This window comes from Somniosus microcephalus, chromosome 5 (assembly GCF_052327205.1).
Source record: "Somniosus microcephalus isolate GS21.2 chromosome 5, FLI_Smic_1.0, whole genome shotgun sequence".
NCBI classification, from domain to species: domain Eukaryota; kingdom Metazoa; phylum Chordata; class Chondrichthyes; order Squaliformes; family Somniosidae; genus Somniosus; species Somniosus microcephalus.
This window is the reverse complement of record NC_140991.1, coordinates 153,402,784-153,425,329: the sequence shown is the minus strand read 5'-3', so window position 1 is coordinate 153,425,329 and position 22,546 is coordinate 153,402,784. Positions and strand designations below refer to the sequence as shown.

Sequence of the window (22,546 nt, the reverse complement as noted above, 5' to 3'; positions counted from 1 at the left end):
CACCTCTAATCTCTTCGCCAGGGGCAAACGGAAGCCAAGCGCAGGCAGCGCAAGGAGCGCACGTCAACCCAAGCACCCCACCCATCCACCCCTTCAACCACCGTCTGCCCCACCTGTGACAGAGACTGTAGGTCCCGCATTGGACTCATCAGTCACCTGCAAACTCATTTTTAATGTGGAAGCAAGTCATCCTCAGTTCCGAGAGGCTGCCTAAGAAGAAGTTAAAGTACTGAATTAAATTACAAAAATAGTAGAAATCCACAACAATCTCTACATTTATTTTGTCTTTACAGAACTCCTGTCCATGGTATCTCCCCCCTGTGATAAGGGAGAATTTCATAAAGATTGGTCACTCAGCAAAGAAATGAATGGAGGACCTGTACACCCATATTACAGCGCTACCCAGCTTTCCGGCCATTGTGCATAGGTGGCAAATCACGTTCACACAAGTGCACCTGCTACAAGCAGTGGGGACTGTACCACTGAGCCAAGTCTGACACCAGCTCATTAGCTGAGAGCACTTCATAATAGTCTTATTCTCTTTGCAACAAAGACATTTTGTGATCTAAAGTTAACTGAATAAGGAATGGCACTGGCAATTGTGGAGTTTTGCAATATGGACTGAACAGCTTCCCTGCTAGCTGGAGGATACCATCAAGTACTCTCCAGTCCATTGTAGAACATGTCAGATGCAATGTAGAATATTCCTTTCGCACTCCAACTTCAGAAAACACTCACATTTCTGATGCCCAATACTGTATACATATGGATATCCCATATTAACAGGCAAGAGTTGTGCAAAATTGTCAATACTCAGAAGGCAAGCTGGCTTCATCAAACTTCACAAAAATGTTTTGGCTGGGTGCTCGACCATTTACTAGTACAAAAAAAGTTACCTTGATATAATGTACAGAATGGTCTATATCACAGAATCACAGAAACCCCACAGTGCAGATAGAGGCCATTTCGGCCCATCGAGCCCATATCCCACATGATCCCCGTAACCCCTACACCAACACATATCCCACCCTATCCTTGTAACCCCACGTATTTAATCCCCCTAACACTAAGGGTCAATTTATCATAGCCAATCAACCTAACCCGCACATCTTTGGACTGTGGGAGGAAACCGGAGCACCCGGAGAAAACCCATGCAAACACGGGGAGAATGTGCAAACTCCACACAGACAGTCACCCGAGGCCGGATTCGAACCCGGGTCTCTGGCGCTGTGAGGCAACAGTGCTAACCACTATGCCGCACAATAAAATAAATCTGTCTGAATTCTGTACATTGTACTGTACTAGGATTTTTATCTTTTGCATTCACACTATTAGATTAGGAAATAGAAAAGCAGTCAATCTGTGTATGGTAAAGCACGATAAGTTTTTAAAAAATAAAATGAAGACCAGTGCCAAAAATCTCTCACTCTTTTATTGTTTCAGCAAGAAAGAAAGAAAACAATGAGAGAAATAACCGTGGGAGATATTGACAACTTTATGCAACAAATGTGCCTTTATTAAAGCATGTTAGCTCTGACATTCAAGATAAAAAATAAATTTCTAAGTAGAACTGGATTAAGCTATTATGTACCACATTTTCAGCATTTCAAAATGCACATCTGGCCATTTGGAGCTTAATTTAAAAATAACATGGCCATCGTTTCCACAGCAACTGACTGCTCCACTACATAACTACAAGCCAAGGTGATTATTTCTCATTTGCACTCCTTAATAGAAATTTGTTACTATTTTTATACTTTTCACTTTCTCCTTGTTGCATGCAGTATTTGAAAGAGAATCACACATTGTTAAAGAATTGTTCAAATTGATCATCTTTTGAGCAGATAATTCCTAAATGGGGGTGAAACTGGTAAGCATATGTCTTAATCAGGCATTCTTATTGATTATTATATTGTTCATAACAGTATTTCTCAATATCTATAATGCAAAACGGGTACTCTTATCTAGATTAATAAACTCTTCCAAAAATCTCGAATCCTATCCCTAATTGGAGGATGTTGCAAGTTTAGGGTCTTGCCTTAGATATCCTCTCAGGTACAGTGCTGCTAATTACTCCTGTAAGTGATCTGAGTGTGTTAGGTTTAGGAGTGTGCCCGTACTATATGATAGCGCAAACAAGGGATGTAACAATAAAACCCCCTTGTAATCTGGACTGAATATTCGTGTCTTTCATACATGTCCTCATGTACGTCTCCAATCTTTTCAAAGGCAGTCTGAGCAAACACTATGTAAGACAAGGCCAGCTATGAATTATTAAGCTGCTTTACTTCACAGCAAATGAATATACAGAACAATTACAATCAGACTTGCAACTTGTCTTTGTGTAAAATTACAAAATAATGAACATACTACGTTCCCCCACATCAGTAAGTTGTCTTGTTTGACTTAAACAAAATAACTTAACTATTCCCCTGCATGCTAACTTTCTTGCAGCCTATGCTGGACTCGACTGCTCTCATAACTTTCTGTTTTAAAAATCCTGACTGCCTGTGTCTCTATCTTTTTATTTCCCTGTGTCCACAACTCCAGCAGAGAGCCCAGACAACCCCAGCCAAATGCCTGAGACCAGGGACCTCCCAACACAGTGGATCTGAGGTGTTTCGCAATGCCAAGACAAAACATTGCTTGGCATTTACATTCTTTGGGAAAACAACATCAAAACTTAGTCCATTACCACCTTATGTCTTGATGCCTTTTTTAAAATTTGTGTGAATATATTTTTCTTTAAAACACTACCCTTAAACGAAACAGCACCCCCCTCTCCCCAATCCTTTGTGGAAAAAGTAAAAAAAATCCTGAAATGAGACACAGGGTAACACTATCATTACAGCACTTAAGGAGTGATCAAATTTTTTTTATTTTAAATAAACTGAATCTTATTCAAGTTTTGATTCATTCTGCATCATTTTCCTAAACAATGTGGCATGTTCCCAACTCTCCACCTATGTTGTTCTTTTATTTGATTCACTAGGATCTGTATGAAAGTGAATTTACATCACTCGCCCATTGAAATTCCTTTCCTCAGCTTGGGTGAAGGGAGGTCAAGTTCGGGGATTAAACATATATGACTACAAACATGAAACCATTTCTTCCCACTCTTATGGCACAGTACATTGGATTGCCAATTCCCTTTACGACCATTGCAGAACAGTTATCTTTGAAAGAAAATTCAGTAGGTGCTTTCCACAGAATGCTGGCGTGACTAACATATTTCAAACAAGTAAACAACTGCCTCTTCCTTCAAGAGTTTCAAAAACATATTCTTTTCCATTGAAAGTGCCCACAATGAAGTAATGTAACACTTCAGTGGCTTGTATATTATTTGTAATGGCCTTTATCTACAAAAGTTTATTCTGCTGTTGCAATAATCTGGGTGGTTTATCTATATACCTGACACAGCGAGCTGGGTACATTGCCAATCTCATTTGTAAGGCACACTGCTAGTATAAATTAATCACAAAAAGAATTAAAGGAAAGTGAATTCTGTCACAAACCATTGTTGAAGCAGATTCCATAAATTCTCTTAAAAGGAAATGTTATGTATGCTTGAAAAGGAATATTAAAAAGATGTAGGGCACAAGAAGGAAGTTGCCTTCAGACTACGGGGCTCATGTGGAGAAAACTGCCAATACAGACTTGATGGGCCAAATGGTCAGTTTCTCCTGTAAGAGTCTATGAATCTTCTAATTCAACAAGTATTTGCATAGCATGTTTAAAAAGTCCAAGGTGCTTCACAAATGAAGGTAAGAAAATACAGTAAATGTCATGCCAGGTAGAGATGACAAAGGCATCAATAAGGCTTTCAGCAAAGAAAGGGCTGAGGTAGGGGTAGAAGTGGGCAATATTGCAGAGGTGGGTCTTCGAAGTATTGATGATCGATAGCATACAGGGTGCTGCTCAAGGTTGAACAAGATGCCAAAGCTGTGCACTTAAATCATTTTTCTCAGTTATCAACTTTTTGGAGGAACAAACACATTGTCCCCAATAGGGATTTTATGTACTTTGTCTGTAACTGAAAAAACAATAATAATTCTGTGTAAGCATGTTCCTCCAATAGCTCAACTTATAGCAAGGAGTATCTGAACCCTCCAGGTTGGAGGTTCAAGGTTCCATGGACTCTGCTGAATTGGCTGATCTTCCTAAGTGGCAAGAACTGAGTGAAGGTGGCAAACTGTCCCAGATTCTCCAACATTGTGAGTGGTGGAGATGAAGTTACAGATGTTTAACTATGAGGGAATTATAGTAATCAAGAGGGATGTGAGTGGATTCTTAGGTACAGGAATGCTGAGGAATAGTTTCCTCTTGCTGATGATCCTTCCTGAAAGCTTATACAGTCTGCTCCCCACTAATGACATCCTGCTCATTGGACAGAATAGAGTATTCATCCAGCCATTCTGGAAAAAAAAATGGCTCTAGGAGTTTATTGGTACTGTAGGGTCAGCAGTGTTAGGCAAAAATCAATAAAAAGCCTTTCTTGTGAATTAATACTAGAATTGGAAGGTGCCACAGTAGTGGTTTTCTGTACATAGCAAGCCAGCATGCTGTGAAAATGTTACAGTAACAGAAGAGATTGTACTAAAATAATCCTTCAGAAAGTCTAGGAGGAGATATCTTGGTCAACAACTTTTGTATTTGCCAGAGGTATATCAATGGGAAGATTTGTTGGTCAAAGCCAACTGCTCCTGTTGTGGATTTGGTACAGATCCTGACTGGTAATGAGCTCATGGGTCCCAGCATCAGGCAGTACCTGTGAAGGCAGTGATAACAGTATTGAAGACTTCTACTCATTAGAGTCTGTTAATACTGCAACTTTAGCATCACTGTGAAGCCCTGAAGTTGCAGTATAAATCCAGTGTCGGGGCTAACCTGATTCTGGAATCAAGTGATACTAGACTCCTGGAAGAACTGGTTCTTATACCGTTTGGGTTTGGCAATGCATGGGGTGTAACTCGAGTGCAGTGTAAAACAATGTTTTAAAGAATGCATACAAGGTTCCTTGGACCTCCTGGACACTCTTTAGACATACCTAGTGCTAATTTAAAAGTTGAAACAATGTGGATGGTCCTGCTAATCACACGTGTAGCACTCTCTCCTGGGCAGGAGAACTGCAGTTCTGTCTAGCTGGAATCCATATTGCACAAATGTGCTTCAGAACAGTAGCGGCATTTTAAATGCAACATTACGCTGTTATTTCCAATGTTGAGCAGTTTCATAATCTGAAAGTTGAGCAGGGTTGTAACCAACACTGGAGGAAGTATGTAAGCCACAGAGGACCCTAAGCACAAAACATGAATCACATCAACTAAAGCTTACACATATGGAATTCCAGATTGTGTAATGTTCATTCCCAGCCCCCACCCCAGCATGGTGTAGGTTAAGAGCACAATTGTAAGGTTTCCATAAGCAGAGCTTCAAAAACTGTGCCAACAGTATAAAGACACATCTAAAGCTCTGGCCAAATCACTTGAGTTCTCCCCATTTCACATGGATTAGTATGGCTCTCTAAAATAACATAGCAGATATGTGTTTCATCACTCAATGTAACATTATATTGGTGAGGATAATATTGGAGTTTTTAACAAATATTTTAAAATGTGATTATGTAAAACTTGGGATACTGTCCACAATTTTGATAATGAAGAAAAATAAAGGGAGAAACTGGCACTTCATTTTTAACCAACAGGTCCCATAATGCCCATTTCTCCTCTTAACAGTTTTGGCAGGATAATGCACATCACACACCAAACACTACTGCTACTTTTGTAGGAATCCTCCAACCAGTTCCTACTGCCCCTTCTGTAAGACACACACAATATTTTCGATTTTAAATTCCAGATTTCCTTCAAGAAATTTCGACGCCTGCGTCAGAATTTAAAAAAAAGTATTAGCCACATCAAAAATGTATTTAAAACACCTATTTTCTTTCCTTCTTGTGTGTTGGATAAATAGAATACATGACAAACATTGAATAAGCAGCTTTTCCCACCCAGTAGAAATATTTTTATAACTTTGGAATAAACTGATTATATCATTGCATAACCTCTATCATAACTTATGGCATTGGAAAGGTGCAGTACAGGTATAGAGGAAAAGGGGTTAAGTTACCATATTTTTGTTCATGATCTTCTTTGGTTCAATCACAATATCCAATGGAGTGAATTTCACAGGCTCCTTAATCTGCCTCCTTGATCTCTTGGTCCCATCTGGTAAAGTTTCCATGGTGATGTCTGCCTCCAAGTCACTACTACCTGCTTGGTCACATTCTGAGCACTGCCTGTAGGACAGAATAGATTAGCAGCAGAGTGTGCGACCAAGAAAAAAAATGGTAAAATTGCATAACCTTTCTGCATGGAGTTTTAGCATTAGGTTACAGAGGTCTCGCTTGGGGCCAAGTGCTGCCATCCATCAAGCTTCCCTACTGATGACAATTGGGTTACATGTTTTTACCTTGCAAACATTTACTCAATACTGTACTGCAAAGCTGGCAGTTGGCAAGACAAGCTCAATGCGTGAGCAGGCCACAGTTATCGATGCATTTTTCATTTCCATTTCACACAGTCTTTTGAGTATCCTGACAAAAAAAGCACATTTCATACCTACCTGAAATGGGGGAAAAACATTATCAGGAAGCTGGTCAATTGCCTTTAACACAGAGCTGAAGTATGAGTGAACAGAAATTCACTCAATGATTCAGAACTAAATGAACTACATAAAAGACTAAAAGATGACACTTCTCCCCTTGAGGGTTCTTAACAGGGACATAAATTGTGTATCTTCAAATAGGTCAAGGCCCATGACAAATTCAATCATGCCTAGCTTATAAATATGTCTTAAAATCTCATGAACCACAAAGAAAAGGGCTGGGAATTTTCAAAAGAATCACAGCTTTTAGGATAGCTTTAGACATTTATATACTTTCCATTACGCTCCAAAGGGATTCATAAAGACACAACAAAGATGAAAAAGAACAATCAATAAAACTCAATTTCTCTACAATAATCTTATCTTGCAGAGTGTGCTCAGACTAATTAAAAGTGAAACCTAAGTTGGTGATCAGGAGCACAGCTCAAGCATGAAATTCACAACAAGGACAGATGCCAGTTCTACAAAATAGAATTTGTATTCACCTAGCGCACATTACCACCAATACACTAAGATTTACTTTACTGTCAAGTATTTGGATGGTTATAAATAATGTCATGAGGATGGGTATAAATAAAGAATTAAATTCAAGTTTAAAACAAAGATTTTCCTGGAGCCGTCAGGCGGGGTTTCAGGCGTGTGGGGGGGGGGGGGGGGGGGGGAAATCCCGAATTCCCGCCCAAAACCCCACTCCACGCAAGTTTCAGAGGCAGCGGGTACCTGCCCCACACTGGGACCCGCCGACCCCAGGCGGGAAGGAATTAGTGCCCAGGTAGTGAACAGGCAGTTTTTAGCCTAATCCCTATTTTGAAGGGTGTTGTGTGGGATTCCCGACGGCTCCAAACCACGCCAGGTTAGAGGAGGCGGGCCGTCGGGTTGAAGGAGTTGGAGGGGTCGCGATGTTGGTGTTCAGGTGAGTGATGGGTGCATGAGTGCAAAGGTAAGTGTGTTTGGTGTGTCTAAAGTATGTAAAGAACTTTTACTTACCTGTACTTACCGTAACAGCCTTTCTTCCTATAGGCGTCGGGAGCGCATCACTCAGCTGGCACTTAAAGCTGAACGGCTGCGATCTGTGAAAAGTGACAGCCTTCAGCTTTGCGTGCTGCTGAGAGTTCTAACTGAGTCTGTGCAGAAGGACTCATGTTAGAACTCAGACTGTCAGTGTTTGGCAGCTTCAAACAGCAGTGAAACACTGATATTTCATCTGTCAAGAACTCTTGACAGATGAAATTGCAGTCTGTCATCACCTGTTGCCAGGTGGCCCTTAATTGGCCTGCTGAGCCCGCTGGGTGGGCTCAACAAGGTCAATCAAGGGAAAATCGCGCGGATTGGCCGGACGTCGATGTAGGCGGTTCTAAAACCCAAAAGTTGTAGTCCCGCCTTCTTCCCGACAGCTTCAGGAAAATCGAATCGAGTGTTTTCTTTTAATAAAAGTGAATGGAAAAAAAGAAAAAAATTCTCAGGATCAGCATCAACAGCTCATTTGTATACAGTATACAAAAATATGACTGTGTAGATGTTTATTTAGACCACAGGAGATCTGGAACCTTATAAGTAATCAGCAAAATATGGAGACAAGAGCATTGTTATGCTGTAATACTCTATTAATTTATTCAGTTGGTTGTAAGTTTTATGAGTTTAAAGCAACACTGACTCTCATTATTCAATGACTTGCTCCTTCACACATGCCTAAATTTAACTTAAAGCCATTAGATTTTTCAAATAACTAATCTGTATTACTAATGCTCAGTTTGAACAGGCACAAAATGATTCCTAACGTCAGACATGGTCTTGTAAAACACTGCGATACACAATCATCTATAGCAGCATTAAGGTATTGAGCAAGGTAAAACTTCACGTGGCATACTTTGCAGCCAAGTATATACAACTGATCTAACATTTCTCCAAGAAATAAATCCATGAAATATCCCTTGTAAAATATATTTTGATTGTTTAATTTCCCTGTAAATGGGCTTTAGGCCCGACTCTACACCCCCAGCCAACTCCGCACGTCATGGCCCAGATATTCCGATTGCAGGCCTCCCGCGCGCGGAGGGCTGCGATCTGGAAAAATCTGCGCCCTTACCTGAGGGCTCCCGAGAGGCGCAGTCCGGATGCTGGGTTTCTCCAAACTGCCGGTGCGCAGGGCCCACGTATCCCAGGGGCGCATGTAGTTCGCAGCGTCCCTGAGATCACGTGGGCCATGGGGAGTCAATCACAGAAGGGAATCTCCCTTCATACATTTGACAGGAAGACCTGTCAAATATATGAATGGAAATCACCCCCAAAACATAGTAAAACTTCAAATAAAATTTTTTTAAATCACTTTTAAAATGACTTGAAATTACATAAATTTACATTTTTGAAAAAAATAATTAAAGTTTTTAACGGGGCTAAAAATAAATTTACCTTTTTTAAAAAAGTATTTTTGAATGATAAATCAGTGAATTTTTTTTTTTTTTTTTAAACTTTTTTCAACTCCTATCCTGGTAAAAGCAGGCCTTACGCCTGCTTTTACCAGGCGCAAGAATTTTAAGTGTTTTCTGCAGGCGGAGGGTCTCCAAAAAGCGGAACTCTCCACCTGCAGAAGCCCTTCTCCCGGGCAGCCGGAGGATCTGTCAAGAGCTTTCTTGACAGGTCGGAAATGCCGGTTTCCAGCGCATGCACAGTGCATGCCTGAAACCAGCATTTCCGATGTCCCTACGGGTGAGTACACAGCGCGTAACCACCCGTAGGGATCGGAATATCAGGCTCCGTGTCTCAAAAGACCTCCCCATGACACGCTTCTCCCCATCTCATTGTATGATTAAATATTTTACCCATTTTTAGCCTCGTCAAACAAAATTTCCTCCTTCACTTGATTTTTGTATATGTTTGCTAGTTGATTGTTCATGGTTATTCACAGATGCATGGGGAGGGTAATGATATATAAAAACAGAACATAGTATCAGTGGTGTTAAAGAGCAGTACAGTACTGGCAGAAACCTGGAACCAGGTTATCTACCTGCCCTTTCAGTTGACAAACACCATTTGGTGATTGAGACTTAAGCGGAGGAAAAAACAGGAATACACAAATCTATCTACATGATAAAATATTTGTGTCTCTGTATGTGTAAAAATTGAGTTTTACGATTATCCAACATTATTTCACTGCCTTATTGAGGAACTGTGAGGGAAAGTGTGTGAAAAGGGGTCAACCAATGTGGGAATTTGAAACTTCATCACAGTCCATCACACAACCAGCAGATTAAATAGCTCTGAAAATAACAAAACTACACAAAAAAGTTGAACAATTTATAAATTCCGATCACTTCAATTTTCCAACCACCAACTCCATCCAACCCAATGCACTCTACCAGATCTAATTAATAGGAACTGACATGCACCTTCTGATTCAAGCAGTCCTCTCCCTTAATGAGGACCCAACTAAAAATCCATCACGTTTCTTTGGCTGAGCCAGCTGCTGCTTGAAGTGGACAATACATGTCAGCCACTGGACACCTCAATCATTAAACAGAACTTGAGCCCAAGAAAAGGAAATAAGAACATAAGAATTAGGAGAAGGAGTAGGCCATACAGCCCCTTGGGCCTGCTCCGCCATTGAATGAAATCATGGCTGATCTCCGAACTCAACTCCACTTTCCCGCCCGATCTCCATATCCCTTGATTTCCCCTAGAATCCAAAAATCTATCCATCCCAGCCTTGAATATACTCAACAATTCAGCATCTACAGCCATTTGGGATAGAAAATTCCAAAGATTCGCAACCCTCAGAGTGAGAAATTCCTCCTCATCTCAGTTTTAAATGGCCGACCCCTTATCCTGAGATTATGACCCCTAGTTCTAGACTCTTCAGCCAGGGGAAACAACCTCTCAGCATCTACTCGTCAATCCCGCTCAGAATTTTATATGTTTCATTGAGATCATCCCGCATTCATCTAAACTCCAGAGTATAAGCCCACTCTGCTCAATCTCTCATCATAGGACAACAATCTCATCTCAGGAATCAATTTAGTGAACCTTCGTTGCACTGCCTCGAAGGCAAGTATATCCTTCCTCAGATAAGGAGACCAAAACTGTACACAGTACTCCAGGTGTGGGCTCACCAAAGTCCTGTACAATTGTAGCAAGACTTCCTTACTTTTGTACTCCAACCCCCTGGCAATAAAGGCCATTTGCCTTCCTAACTGCATGCTTTACCTGTATGCTAACTCTGTGTTTCCTGTACAAAGACATCTGAATCTCTCTGAACACCAACATTTAATAGTTTCTCACCATTTAAAAAATATTCTGCTTCTCTATTCTTCCTACCAAAGTGAATAACCTCACATTTCTCCACATTATACTCCATCTGCCACCTTACTGCCCACTCACTTAACTTGTCTATATCTTTTTGCAGGCTCTTTGTGTCCTGACAGCTTACTTTTCCACCTAGCTTTGTAACGTCAGCAAACTTGGATACATTACGCTCGGTCTCTTCATCTAAGTCATTGATATAGATTGTAAGTAGCTGAGGCCCCAACACTGATCCTTGCAGCACCCCACTAGTTACAGCCCACCAATCTGAAAATGACCCATTTATCCCTACTCTCTGTTTTCTGTCCGTTAACCAATCCTCTATCCATGCTAATATATTACCCCAATCCCATGAGCCCTTATCTTGTGTAACAACCTTTTATGTGGCACCTTAGCGAATGCCTTTTGGAAATCCAAATATACTACATCCACTGTGTGGAGATGCCGGTGTTGGACTGGGGTGGACAAATGTAAGAAGTCACACAACACCAGGTTATAGTCCAACAGTTTTATTTGAAATCACAAGCTTTCGGCGCGCTGCTCCTTCGTCAGGTGCTCCTTCACCTGACGAAGGAGCAGCGCTCCGAAAGCTTGTGATTTCAAATAAAACTGTTGGACTATAACCTGGTGTTGTGTGACTTCTTACACTACATCCACTGGTTCCCCTTTATCTATCCTGCTCGTTACATCCTCAAAAAACTTAATGAATTTGTTAAACTCGATTTCCCTTTCATAAAACCATGCTGACTCTGCCTAATCATATTATGATTTTCTAAGTACCCTGTTATCACTTCTTAATAATGGATTCCAGCATTTTCTCAACAACTGATGTCAGGCTAACTAGCCTGTAGTTCCCTGTTTTCTCTCTCCCTCCTTTCTTGAATAGCGAGGTTACATTTGCCATCTTCCAATCCGCTGGGACCGTTTTAGAATCTAGGACATTTTGTAAGATCACATCCATTGCATCCACTATCTTTGCAGCCACCACTTTTAGAACCCTAGGATGTAGGCCATCGGGTCCAGGGGATTTGTCAGCTTTTAGTCCCATTCGTTTCTCAAGTTCTTTTTCTCTACTGATCTTAATTACTTTATGTTCCGCACTCTAATTAAGCCCTTGGTTCTCCACTATTTTTGGTAAGCTTTTAGTGTCTTCTACTGTGAAGACAAATACAATATATTTATTTAAAGTCTGCCATTTCCTTATTCCCCATTAGAATTTCTCCTGTCTCAGCCTCTAAGGGGCCAATGCTTACTTTTGCTACTCTCTTCCATTTTACATACTTGTAGCAGCTCTTACTATCCGTTTTTATATTTCTTGCTAGCTCACTCATATTTTCTTCCTTTTTATCAATTTTTTGGTCATCATTTGCAGGCTTCTGAAGCTCTCCCAACCTTCAGGCTTCTACTATTCTTCGCAACATTTTAAGCCTCTTTTTTTAAATCTAATACTATCGTTAGCTTCTTTAGTTAGCCACGGATGGATCACTTTTCCCATGGAGTTTTTATTTCTCAATGGAATGTACATTTGTTGAGAATTTTGGAATATTTCTTTAAATGTCTGCCACTGCTTATCTACCGTCATACCTTTTAATCTAAATTCCTAATCTACCTCAGCCAACTCGCCCCTCATACCTATGTAACTGGTTTTATTTAAGTTTAAGAGTCTAGCTTCGGACTTAAGTATTTCACACAAACTCAATGTGAAATTCTATCAGATTATGATCACTCTTTTCCAGAGGATCCTTTACTATGAGATTACTAATTAACCCTGTCTCATTACACAATACAAGATCTAAAATAGCCTGTTCCCTGGTTGGTTCCAAGACATATTGTTCTAGGAAACTGTCTCGAATGCATGCCATGAACATGTCCTCTAGACTACATTTGCCCAGTCTATATGAAGATTAAAGTCCCCCACAATTATTGCATTAATTTTGTTACAAGCTCCTATTATTTCTTGATTAATACTCTGTCCAACGGTATAGCTACTGTTTGGGGTCTTATAAACTACTCTCACCAGTGTTTTCTACCCCTTATTATTTCTCATCTCCACCCATACCGATTCTGCTTCCCGATCTTCCGAGCCAAGATTTTCGTATCTCCACCCATACTAATGTTTTTTTTTTTTTTTAAAGAAACCTCACATTGCAGACAGAGGCCATTTCGGCCCATCGAGCCTGCACCGACACATATCCCACCCGATCCCCGTAACCCCTACACCAACACATATCCCACCCTATCCCCGTAACCCCACGTATTTAATCCCCCTAACACTAAGGGTCAATTTTATCATAACCAATCAACCTAACCCGCACATCTTTGGACTGTGGGAGGAAACCGGAGCACCCGGAGGAAACCCACGCAAACACGGGGAGAATGTGCAAACTCCACAGACAGTTACCCGAGGCCGGATTCGAACCCGGGTCCCTGGCGCTGTGAGGCAACAGTGCTAACCACTAATTCTACTTCCTGATCTTCCGAGCCAAGATCTTCGTATCTCCACCCATACTAATTCTACTTCCTGATCTTCCGAGCCAAGATCTTCGTATCTCCACCCATACTAATTCTACTTCCTGATCTTCCGAGCCAAGATCTTCGTATCTCCACCCATACTAATTCTACTTCCTGATCTTCCGAGCCAAGATCTTCGTATCTCCACCCATACTAATTCTACTTCCTGATCTTCCGAGCCAAGATCCTTTCTCCCATTCTGCCTGTCTTTTCGAAACGTCAAGTGCCCTGGAATATGTAGTTCCCAACCTGGGTCACCTTGCAACCACGTCTCTGAAATGGCTATTAGATCAAACCCATTTATCTCTAATTATGCCACTAATTTGTCTATATTGCTACAAATGCTTCGTGCATTCAGATAAAGAGCCTTTAATTTTAACTTTTTACCATAATTACCTGCTTTCACCTTATTCGCTGATGCAGTATTACCATGAAACTCTCTGTACCTTCCTGTCACACTCTGCTTATCTTTACCTAAATCGCTACACTGCTCCATAACTGACCAGAGAACACCATCAGGAGATCAAGGCCAAGGTGTGGGGCATCTGCAACAGTATTGCTAGTGAGCAGGTAATGTGGTGGCATTGAATGCAGAAAATACATAAAAGGCAGTACATTTATGGTGCAGATTTTAATCATTATAGTTTGTACAATGTTGAAAGTTACACTGTGTGAAGGGGAGGTATTTGAAGTGAGACACTGGTTCTTAACTTATTTTGAGCAACATCATAGAAGATTTACTAAATCTATCTCCAAAATATTCAAGACAGAGATTGATATATTTTTGGATACCAAGGGAACCAAGGAATATGGGGATAGTGTGGGAAGGTGGAATTGAGGTAGATGATCAGCCACGATCTCATTGAATGGTGGAGCAGGCTCGAAGGGCCGAACGGCCTACTCCTGCTCCTATTTCTTATGTTCTTCCAGATCTTCTCTGGCATTGCTCATGGTGAATTGTAAGATCTACTGTTTATGGACAAAATATTGAATACACCAACAATTTATTTTCTACAGTTGTAATTAGCTTGTAGAAGTTAAGATCTTATAGAAGCACTTGACAGTAAATGGTATGGAAAAAGTAAATCTGAAATATTACTTTAAATTAAACTGTGAGCATAGCACAAGTTCAAACAAATGAAAGGTAACATTGGGACTGATATAAGGAAGTTCTTCTTCATGCACTTAGGCTGGACTGCTCAGTGGAGTAATGGAGGCGAAAATCCTGGATGCATTTGAGAAACAATTGCATGCTGTATTGAGGACTGTAGGGAGCTTGTGGATGAATGAGCTAATTTGGAACAAATGGCCTTCCTCGTCTGTAATTATCTTGTGATCTTCTGGACTGCCATTAACAGTTGTTTACTAACAGTTTTCCTTCTTCCAAGTAGCACTTAATCTAGCGGCCAAGCAGAGAAATGGTAATATTTGTGCAATCAGAGCGGGGAACTTGAAATAACGGTCAAAGCTGGGTTTCATACTGGTGACCCACTGGGTTGAGAGTTCAGTGCACTACCACTTGAGCTAATGGGCCACTCTAAGAGATTTTCATCTTCTGTTGTAAAAGTTTTACATATCGGCACTTGATACTGAAGGGATAATTACAAGTCCTAGCCCTTTCGGGCTACCCCAGATCAGACGTATTCCCCAGATGTTCACCTTCAACTTAAGGTAGAGATAGCCGAATTCCATAAGACGCTTAAATGGGTCTAAAGGTTCAGGCTATCTCTCCCTAAAGGAAAGGAACGACTGAAGATGTTACCGTCCTCCAGATAGCATTTTTAATAAGTTTAACTAGACTGTAACCTTCTGGATATTATGAGGGTCCGGAATACCCCCCAGAATTCTGCAACTCCTTACAAAAGAGTGTACAGAAATTGGGTTCGCGAGTTTATACAGAATTACTCTGAGACAATTCTAAAAATATATAGTTTTATTTAAGAGACGACATTCATTTAACAGCTGTTGAATCAGTCACAACATTAACAATTCAAAATACAGATAGTTTACTTTTCTTATTTCTCAGAGATCCTTATTTTCAAATCTTTACTTCATTACATTTCTACATTTCTTACTTATCTCTAAATTCCAGAACATCCACCATAATCAATTATTTTGATTACCCGAGACTCAGTTAAAAACTTACAGAGCATGCCTGTGAAGTTGAGAAACGCTTGCCCCGTTCAGCGAGTTCTGATTTTCTGTTTGAAAGGCTCTTATTTTTATACCCTTTTTGCAGTGGTTTATTCTTTGAAGTTCTCTGCTGATGTCAGCTAATTGTCTTTATTCATTCTCTCTTTTGAATGCTTTCTATCTTACTGTCAATTCAACTATTGCATGCATAATTATGTCTCTACCTTTAGGTGTTTCAAAAACCATCATAAAAACAATGACAGCTATGGTTTCTGTTTGATGCCATTCTTACAAAATTCTTTCATTCAATTCTTAATATTGGCTTTACTGGTTTTTAGCAGTCATTGTGACTCCTTACTGCTCCAAGTTCAATACAAACACAATGTAATTGCTTGGTGTCTCTATTGAAGTCATATCTTCAAAGTGTTCTTGTTTGTATCATATTTACTATGTATATATTAAAGACACTTCAACTAGGGTGGTTCATGCATTTCTAGCTATCTCAGTTGGTTGCATATTTAATCGTGTTTCCTGTCTTCCAAGTTTAACATAAAAACTATTTGACCAGCAGGTGCTTCTTTTACTTGATAACATCTTTTCAAAGGCACTTGCCTCTTTTAATGTTTGTGCTTCTGTTCAATGTGTTAGCTGGTAACACCTTAAACTGGGCATTTTCATTGTGTTCCCTCCAAACTCTAGACCTTTCGGAAGCGCCAAACTGGCATTTCAATAGGGTAATTGTTTTAGTATATTTAACTAATTCCCATTTCAAAGCTTGTTTGGTTTTTACAACTTTGTTAAACAACTGATCTCTATCTCAGAAGCCAGTATTTCTGTTTGCAGCCTGTGTCTCCGAGGCTTTAGATTTTTAAACCCAGTATATCAAGTATTAATAATATCAGTATTCTGTTCATATTATGGTGTATCTTTTTGAAAGATTCTTACCAGTAACTATTTTTGGTCTTCTTGGGCATCCTGGTGAGGGGTGGGTCCAAACAGCCAAGATGATAATAGAGTTTGCAAGTGTCACACAGGACAAGAAGGTGTTGGTCGTGATTCTTCTTACAAATTCCACAGCTGCAAATAAAAATAATAAAACCATTTCATCACAAAATATTAACTCTAATCAATATAGCACCAATTTACCAGTACATAATGCCCCAATACTCTCAGTTGAACAAGCGATTAAATGCTCTAATAACAGCACAAGTAACAAAATATAGCTGATCAGGTTTAAAACTCTGTAAATTACAATCACAGTAAATAGTTGAGGCCGCAACACATATCCTTGCGGGACACCACTATTCACATCCTGCCAATCAAAATGCCTGCCCATTATGCCTACTCTGTGTGTCCTGCTGCTCAGTCAATTTTCTAACCAGGCCAATAATTTGTCTTCAATTCCATGAGCTTCAACTTTAGCTAACAGTCTCTTATGAGGGACTTTATCAAATGTCTTCTGGAAGTCCATAAAAAATAACATCCATAGACATTCCCCTGTCCACTACTTTAATCACCTCTTCAAAAAGTTCAATCACGTTCGTCAGTCATGACCTACCCTTTACAAATCTATGCTGGCTCTCTCTGACCAGCTGAGAATTTTCAAGGTATTCAGTCACTCTATCCTTAATTATAGACTCCAGTAATTTCCCCGACAATAGATGTAAGGCTAACTGGTCTATAATTCCCTGGTTTTCCCGTCTCACCTTTCTTAAAATAGCAGCGTGACATGCAAAATTTTCCAATCAGGAATGGTTCCCGAATCGAGAGAACTTTGAAAGATTATTGTTAGGGCATCTGCATTGTTCTCACCTACTTCCATTAAAACCCTGGGATGGAAACCATCTGATCCTGGGGATGTTACGCTTTAGTGCTATTATTTTCTTCATTAGTTATTTTGCTTATGTTAATTTTGGTGAGAACCCATTCCTGATTCAATATTAGTTTCCTGGGGATGCCCAGGATGCTATGCTCTTCCTCTACTGTAAATACTGACGCAAAGTAATTAGTCTACATGTCCATCATTTCTTTATTTTCATTTACAATATCACCGTTATCAGTTTTCAAGAGGCCCACATTGCTCCTGACTTTTTCCTAAAATAACTGTAAAAAAGTGTTGATTTTGATATCCCTTGCAACTTTCTTTTCATACTCCCTTTTTGTCGCTCTTACTATCTGTTTTGTCATCTATTGTTGCTCTTTGTATCTCTCCCAGTTGCCAGAATTTGTGCTAGATTTTGCATTTTTGTATGCTTTTTCTTCTAGTTTTAAGTTGCCCCTTACCTCTTTAGTCATCCATAGCTGTTTTTTTGGTCAAGTAGAGCTCTTGCCCCTTAGGTGTATAAACTGGTTCTGTATCACATTAAATTATTTTTTGAACACCTCCGACTGATCTGTCATTTTACCCATTAACAGATTTGCCCAGTTTACTGTGGACAGTCTCTGTCTCATCACATTAAAATCAGCCTTACCTAAATCTAGAATCTTAGTAGCTGTTTGGCGTTTCTCCCTTTCAAACACTATGATGAACTCGATCATATTATGATCGCTATTAGATAAATGTTCACGGACCGTTAGCTAAGTTCCCTTTAAGCATTAGCTGTGGGATCGCTTAGCACTGTCTATAGCATGTTGCTTCCGCTGTTCAGCATGCATGTAGTCGTGTGTTGAAGCTTCACCAGATTGGCACCTCATTATTAGGTACACCTGCTGCTGCTCCGGCATGCTTGTCCACACTCTTCATTAAACCAGTGTCGATCCCCTGGCTTGATGGTAATGGTAGAGTGAGGGATATGCCGGGCCATAAGGTTACAGATTGTGGTGGAATACAATTCTGCTGCTGCCAATAGCCCACAGTGCCTCATGGATGCCCAGTTTTGACCTGCTAGACCTGTTCTGAATCTATCCCATTCACTACCCATGTTGTAGTGCCACACAACACGATGGGGGATGTCGTCAGTTTGAAGACGGGACTTCATCTCCAGAAGGACTGTGCGGTGGTACTCCTACCACTACTGTCACGCTGCGACAGGTCAAAAGTGTGACAGAAACTCCGTTTACATGCGCAAATTAAGTTTCCACCAAAGTCACAGTAGCGGAGCGGGAGAAGCTCTGAGGAAGTCTACCCCACCCCACCCCTCCCCCCCACCCCAATGTCTTTGGAAATGCGTAAAGTATGGCACAGTTAATTCAAAAATATTTTAGTAAACACAATTTAGAAATGCTTTGTTAGATCAGAATACATCCCATTACAGTGCTGTTACTTTCACTATCCAGAAGTGGTTGCTGAGTTTTATTTATATATAGCACTAGTCAGCACAAAGTCTAACACCATGGAGTAGTAGCATGTGGATTCATGCCTTGTCACTCTCCAGCTGCTGAGTTCATCAATGCATTATTGTAATATAATGTGTGAAGGTTAGGTGGAAGAGGGATATCACTATAGGCTACACTAATGCAGGTCTAAAGTAGCATTGGCAGAGGCTGAGAATACGTCACCAACCTACTGTTTTAACCAGGGTGGTTTATAATAGAAGACATTTTTAAAGTAAAAAAACAGAAAAAAAATGGCATTTCAAAGAAATCTCTTAGAGGATTCAGTATAAATTAGCTGCAAGTCACAGTAACATCACACACCCGTTGATGCCCAGAAGACAAGTAACATAGAAACATAGAAGATAGGAGCAGGAGTAGGCCATTCGGCCCTGCTCCGCCATTCAATGAGATCATGGCTGATCATCCAAATTCAGTACCCTGTCCCTGCTTTCTCCCCATATCCCTTGATCCCTTTAGCCTCAAGAAATATATCCAACTCTTTCTTGAATATATTTAATGAACTGGCCTCCACCGCCCTCTGTGGCAGAGAATTCCAACGGTTCACCACTCTCTGGGTGAAGAAGTTCCACCTCATTTCAGTCCTTAATGGCTTACCCCTTATCCTTAGACTATGACCCCTGGTTCTGGACTCCCCGGCCATCATAAACATCCTTCCTGCATCTAGTCTGTCCAGACCTGACAGAATTTTATAGGTTTCGATGAGATCCCCTCTCAATCTTCTAAACTCCAGTGAGTATAAGCCCAATCGACACAATCTCTCCTCATACGTCATTCCTGCCATCCCAGGTATCAGCCTGGTGAATCTTCACTGCACTCCCTCCATGGCAAGAACGTCCTTCCTCAGTTAAGGTGACCAAAACCGCACACAATACTCAAGGTGCGGTCTCACCAAGGCCCTGTACAACTGTAGCAAGACATCCTTGTTCCTGTACTCGAACCCTCTTGCTACGAAGGCCAACATACCATTTGCCTTCTTAACCGCCTGCTGCACCTGCATGCTTACCTTCAGCGACTGGTGCACAAGAACACCCAGGTCTCTCTGCACTTCCCCTTTCTCCCAATCTATTGCCATTCAAATAATAATCTGCCTTCCTGTCAAAGTGGATAACCTCACATTTATCCACATTATAGTGCATTTGCCATGTTTCTGCCCATCACCCAACCTGTCCAAATCGTACTGGAGTTTCACGACATCCTCCTCACAGCTTACCCTCCCACCCAGCTTTGTGTCGTCTGCAAATTTGGAGATATTACATCCAATTCCCTCGTCCAGATCATTAATATATATATTGTGAACAGCTGGGGTCCTCGGACCGATCCTTGCGGTACCCCACTAGTCACTGCCTGCCACTCGGAAAACGACACGTTTATTCCAACTCTTTGCTTTCTGTCCGCCAACCAGTTCTCTATCCAAGTCAATACCTTGCCCCCAATCCCATATGCCTTAATTTTGCACACTAATCTCTTATGTGGGACCTTATCGAAAGCCTTCTGAAAGTCCAAATACACCACATCCACTGGTTCTCCCTTATCTATTTTACCAGTTACATCCTCAAAAAATTCCAGTAGATTAGTCAAGCATGATTTACCTTTTGTAAATCCATGTTGACTTTGTCCGATTCTGTCACTGCTTTCCAAGTGCTCTGCTATTACATCTTTAATAATAGACTCCAGCATTTTCCCCACTACCGATGTCAGGCTTACCGGTCTATAATTCCCCGCTTTTACTCTACCACCTTTTTTGAATAGTGGGGTAACATTAGCTACCCTCCAATCCATGGGTACCATTCCAGAGTCTATCGAGTTCTGGAAGATGATCAGCAATGCATCTACTATCTCTAGGGCCACTTCCTTAAGTACCCTAGGATGTAGACCATCAGGGCCTGGGGATTTATCGGCCTTCAGTCCCATCAATTTTCCTAACACCATTTCCCTACAAATACTGATTTCTTTCAGTTCCTCCCTTTCATCAGACCCTATGTTCCCCGACATCTCTGGGAGGTTATTTGTGTCCTCCTTTGTGAAGACAGAACCAAAGTATGTATTTAGTTGGTCTGCCATTTCCTTGTTTCCCATTATAAATTCCCCTGATTCTGACTGTAAGGGACCTACGCTTGACTTCACCAATCTTTCTCTCTTCACATATCTATAAAAGCTTTTACAGTCAGTTTTTATGTTCCCCTGCTAGCTTACTCTCATATTCTATTTTCCCTTTCTTAATTAATCCCTTTGTCCTCCTTTGTTGACTCCTAAACTGCTCCCAATCCTCAGGATTATTGCTTTTTGTAGTGTATGTACTTTGAAGAAGGAACTATATTCTGCAGCCCCTGTATACTGCAGTACCAGTAGTGACCACCCCGGTATATAAGCCTGTGTAGTAACTTTGTATAGTAGTTCCAGTTTTGTCTCCATTCAGTGAACACCTGTTATAACCAACTCCTGCAGTCCGTGTCTCAATTACACACGGACGTTACATTGGCGACGAACAGATCCGAACTTACCTACAGTTCTGCACCACCTCACAGGGATCCATCCCTGAAGCGAAGTTGTTAGAGGTCGAGGCCAGAAGGAAGAAATCCAGAAAGAAAAACAAACAGAAGAAACGGGCGTTGACCGTGGGCAACCACACTCTGATTCATCGAATTCGAAGATTTGCAGGAGATGCTGTCGAGAGCTGGGCTTGGTTATCCAGTCTATGGTGTTCCAGCTAATCGGGCTGGTGGCAGGTAGTACACTGATCCTTCCTGGGCTGCGGCGGGCTAGAGCTCGATCGGGTGGCTTTTCAACGGGGCCGAGCAGCGTTGTCGGGAAGAGGAGAGAGGGTGGAGCACACAGGGCGCGGCCGGTGCTACGAAGCCGGGCAGTGTACAGACCCGAGAAGAGGGAGGAAAGTCTCCCATAGGGTCTGCTCTGATGACGGGAACAGTAATTAAAATAAAAGAAATTAGAAGCGCAGAAAGCCGCGAGGAGCTGCAGTTTGCCACGGGGACCGCGGAGAGCGGCGTTGGCAGCAGCACGGGGGGGGGGGGGGGGGGGAAGTGCGCGAAGACCATAGGGCATCGCCATCAAGGCATAAAAACGCCAGCAACAGCGCTAGCAGCAGCGGAAAAGACAGAAAGCGCGGGAGGCGCCATCTTAATCCAGTGGGGAAGAAGGCAAAGCGCGGGAGGCGCCATTTTGTTCAATCGGGGAAGAAGGCAAAGCGCGGGAGGCGCCATCTTAGATCTCCAAGATGCCGAAGACTGGCAATATCACTGCCTTCGATAATGCAATAGAAGACTGGACCACGTATGTGGAAAGAGTCGAAGTATATTGCAAGGCAAATGAAGTAGCCGATGAGAAAAAGACATCGGTACTACTAAACTTAATGGGCGCAAGAACGTACGGCCTATTGCGGAACCTGATCACTCCAGTCAAACCGATGGCGAAGAGTTTTAACGAAATTGTTGATATCCTACGGGAACACCTAAATCCTACACCGCTGCTGATAGCAGAAAGATTTAAATTCCACAAGAGAAATCAGCATAAAGATGAGAGCAATGCTGATTACCTTACGGAACTACGCAAGCTATCAAAGCACTGCCAGTTCGGAGCAGGACTGGCAGAT

General features: G+C 41.3%; 1 protein-coding gene across 1 annotated transcript in view; it reads right to left on the bottom strand.

Annotated features, from left to right (window-relative positions):
- phf14 (PHD finger protein 14) overlaps nucleotides 1-22,546 on the bottom strand; it is a 276,564-nt gene that overhangs the window by 200,845 nt on the left and 53,173 nt on the right. The window contains exons 9-10 of the mRNA XM_085988375.1: nucleotides 16,549-16,680; nucleotides 6,127-6,295 (exon numbers count right to left, since the gene is read on the bottom strand). Of these exons, the coding sequence (XP_085844501.1) occupies nucleotides 6,127-6,295; nucleotides 16,549-16,680 (301 nt within the window). The remainder of the gene's footprint in view (nucleotides 1-6,126; nucleotides 6,296-16,548; nucleotides 16,681-22,546) is intronic.